Below are 4239 nucleotides of genomic sequence, written 5' to 3'. Positions count from 1 at the left end.
TGTCCAAGGTAGAAGTGTGCGATGGCACTCTTTGCTGGGAACAAATGGGAGAAGCGCCGATGAAAGGATTTCTTCGTAGATGTCACATATGTGCATATGTTCTTTGATAATGTTGTGTTATCAATGTTGCTATCCTTTCCTGGCCATAGCATTAACGTTGCAAGGTAGTAGACCTCAGTACAGTCTGAATAAGTGCCCTTCTCTTGGAGGACGGTATTCAGAAGGTGCAGGAGCTCATTAAACCTTTTTAGGATTGCTGACCTCGGCTTAACACAGTAGAGAACAATGTTTGCCAAAATGAAATTCACTTGGTTGATGTAATTCTTAGAATTTTCAGAAATGAACTGCCATTTCTTTAAAATGAGCTCCATTTAAGACCCATTTTTCTCAGTTAGACATTGTAGTAACCCTGCAAATGTATTGGCACGCTTTTCCTCCAAATAGCATCTGTAGTCCTCCAACTTCTGTCCTAAGCTAAGATTTGGTTGACTTGCTCTCTCCGTTTCTTTCTCTTCTCCAGACTGACAGAATAATTTAACATATTTTTTGAAGAGTTCTGAAACTTTTCTCTTGTTTCTGTCCTCAGCCATTTCTCGTTCAATCGACCTAGGTTTTAGGTAGGTGAAGTAGTTTTCGAAAAACTCAAAAATTTCTTTCATTCTTGGATTCAAAGAGAATAAATAATTTTCATGGCTTATTAGCTTGGGAATGAATTCAGCAGTCCTCTGATCGGTTTCACAAAAACTATGAAGAGAAGTACCATTTTTTAGGAATCGTGACAACGTTTCCCACTGATAACCATCATGTGTTCTGAAGATTTTCTCTAGGACATCAAAGATGATCATTGCAACATCCATCTCGCCAACACAGCCTGACGTATTGTACGTCCGTTGCCTTTTCTTGATTGGTTGATCAAGGAAGTCCATCTGCTCGTCCTTTTTTGCAAGATCCTGTGAATCTTTGAATGCCATAGTGGCCTTGACAGCCAACTGCAAACATTTCTCTAAGTCCTCTGGAGTGAGTTCGTTTTCCTGCTCTCTCTCAAACATAAATTTCAGATGACTTTTGTAAACCTGCCCCAAAGTGTCAGTGATATAAGAGTTGTACTCCTTTTGTCTTGCATCCTGTGCCCATTGCAAAGCAGAGATGAAATCTTTCTCTTTCAGTAGAAGTGTCTCGCTAGAGCCTGAGGCACGGTTGCATTTTTGTCAAATCTTTTTGTGGCAAGTGTTAGAACTTCTTTGCTCTCTGCCAGAGGCATTTCTTCAATCAAAGGAGAAAAGAGAGTGTCTTTGTCATCTCCAAGTTCCTTTCTTTGACGGGTGATCAGCATACTCAGAATACTTTGAATGAGTATATCTTTGCCCATACCAGATTTGTACAGTTGGCTGCAATGCAGTAAGTTGGTTGTTATTTCACTCAGTTTAAGATTGTGCTTGCTTATTAGGACTTTGAGGCAGTTTTCTGCAATCATTTGGTGCAGGAAGCGAACTGCTTGATAAGTGCCACATTCCTCCACATGGAAAGAGATAAGCAAGGTTGAGTTAAGATTCATTTTTTCTTCCAGCGTTTCTTGCTTCCAAAGATTCTTGATTCCAACAAGTTCCTCGCATAGTGACAATGACATACATGAGCCATGTACATATGTATTTAACAGTGCTAAGAATGAGAGTAACTGTCCTTCTTTTTTTGAGACATCAAGGTCTTTCAGGATGTTGCATACAAGGTTTTCAATGTATTTTTCACTGAAGTCATTAGTCATGATCATAAAGGCATAGAATGTTTCAGGTTTTTCATGATGGCCTTTGAGTTCCTTCAGCTTCATCTGGAAAAAGCCCTGCTCCTTTGTGGAAAGTTTGTTGGTAATGAACACATTGTCAATTCTGCTCTTTCTGGAGCTCTCGCTCGGAAACTGCGATCTCTCAAAGTTAAGGATGATCACCATCAAACTCTCCTGTTTTTTTTTCTCTTGTGCTGCACAGACTATGCAGCGCTGTAGATCTTCAACATCTTCCCAGTTATCCACTAAAAGGAGTGTAAGTTGATGGTTCTTCTTTTCCATAGGTCAGCAGTTGTGTGACTTGGACCGCTATTTCACTGCTTTGCGCCGAATTGTTTTTCAAGACGGCACACCTGAATTTTCGTCTCAGGTTCCACAACACATGCATGGCCAGTGTAGTTCCACCACAGACAGAGTGATGGAACAAGTTAATTATTACACATGGGGATGAGTAACCCTCTGTTGGTGTTATGAGGTTGTGAAGCTCCTCGTACTTGTCACATTTTATGAATGGAATGGACCCTGGTCTTTCTGACAGGTAGAAGTTCCACCATTTCACTTGGCCACCTCTGTAAAAATCCTCCTCTGTTTTATTCTTGAATTGCAGGAAAGAATCCGTTGTTTCAATCTCTGTATTTTCACATTCATTCTCAGCAAGTATTTCAAGGACTGTCATCTGAGCTTCATCCTTTTTAGTAAGAAGGACTGAGCTAGAGCCAAAGGAGGGCAGGTATCTGTTCACTGAACTTGTTTGAGGCTCCCTTGTTTTTTGAATGGTGCAACTGATCTCATTTAGACTTAACTCATAAATACATTTACTTGTGATATCAATTTTACACCGAGTTTGTACTACCTGTTTCCATTGTTCAAATACTGTTAAATCTTTACATATGCAAAGCATGTTGTCATCCCCTTCAAGTTTTTGGTAAACTGCACAGAATGTCTCAACGATTGGGCTAGAGATGTCATTCACAGTTGAGTGGAGTAAAAACATAACCACTAATTTCTCCTTTGATATAATGTCAGGCTTGCAAATAAAATAAATCTTTTTCTGTGGCACATTTTTTTAGCCATTCACCATCGCTGAAAGGCATATCTGGTTCAGTTTCATTGACTTGACCATTACAAAAAACCCAGCTGGTCTGTTTAAACAAGTTCAGTTTGCTAATAATTGAAGAGATGTTGTCTGTAGTATCGTACAGCCGTGGGTAGTGTATATTAGCCGTACGATCTTTGCGATAGTAGCTAAAGGTTCCATTCTTTTGGGACTCTGGATCAAAATCAAGGACTACAAACAATTTAAGCTCTTTCAAAAAAGTCAGATGCTCCAGCTGACTGACATGACACTTGTTTGTGATGACAATAAACTGTAGAGAGTTTTCCAGAATGTCCCTCCCATGAGTGATCAGTTGTTTAAGTCTCTGACCCTGAGAGCTTTTTCCTGTAGACTGACTGTTCCTCTCCTCTGCTGACTTTCTAGATGAAGCCCAAGACTTCACATCGTCTGTTACTTTCTTCATTTTCTCCTGAACAGACCTAGGATTTTTATCCGCAAGAATATTGATGGTTCTTGCCCCAGAGCGAATAAAAAGGCATTCAGTTTTACACTTCTTCTTTCCCTCTTTTTCATTTACTGCAACAGTATAAAAAAGGTTTTCCAACGTTTCAGAATAATTTGGGACAATGTCGACTTTTCAGTAACCCACTTGTCCACAAGCTATAGTGTGTGATATATTTCACTGTTTTTTAAACCTTCATTGCACTAAGCAGCTTATTATTATGGACTCCTTGCACCATTACTTCAGCTCAGGAGTTTTCGGGTAGCGTTCAGAGCACTGAGAGCTTCTCATTACAACACAGATTAATGCTGTTATAGGGCAGCCAAATGTTTTTTAAACAATGAATCATATTCTGAATTATCTTCAACCTCCTGAAATGTTCATAAATAATATTTCCCTTCCAAATGCACATTCTGAATAATAAAAAAGCTGTATTTCCCCTCTGACCTGCTCCAGTCCAGAGCTCATCTTCTCATTAACAGCATTTTTCTTTTACTGATCATATTTCGTACCTGTTAAATTTACATTTTATAAATCAATTTGACTGATAAAAACCCTTAAGAAAGCGCGCAATGCTTTTACTTTATATGGGTGACAATGCATTATCATGATGTCCAGATCATTTTATGGTACGGTTACAATTGTGCTGCAAACAAAAAACAGTTAAAACTGACAAGTATTGCTGATTCCCTCCTGACAAAATCGCTGGTGTCAGCCCTGCAGAGTTTAGTTCCAGCCCTGCCCAAAACACACATACCTGCCCTGCCTCTCAGTTCGCCTACTTATACTACGCCCTAAAAGTATGTACTGTTTTTGTGAAGAAAGGGTGTGTAGCAGAAGAGTAGGCAAGCTTTGGGACGTACTGTTCCATCATAACACTGCGTCTTTCACGGACACTCT

At 39.5% G+C, this 4239-nt stretch overlaps 1 protein-coding gene across 1 annotated transcript; it reads right to left on the bottom strand.

The window, feature by feature from the left end:
- Positions 1-931: 931 nt before the first annotated feature.
- LOC127160346 (sterile alpha motif domain-containing protein 9-like) lies at positions 932-3398 on the bottom strand. The gene is given in 3 exon segments (XM_051102992.1): positions 932-2036; positions 2038-2835; positions 2837-3398. Coding segments are annotated over 3 exon segments (2136 nt in total). The 5' UTR covers positions 3301-3398; the 3' UTR covers positions 932-1162.
- Between the last annotated feature and the right edge of the window lie 841 nt (positions 3399-4239).

This window comes from Labeo rohita, unplaced genomic scaffold (assembly GCF_022985175.1).
Source record: "Labeo rohita strain BAU-BD-2019 unplaced genomic scaffold, IGBB_LRoh.1.0 scaffold_332, whole genome shotgun sequence".
NCBI lineage: Eukaryota > Metazoa > Chordata > Actinopteri > Cypriniformes > Cyprinidae > Labeo > Labeo rohita.
The sequence above is the reverse complement of the archived record's forward strand: the minus strand, read 5'-3'. Positions and strand labels throughout refer to the sequence as shown.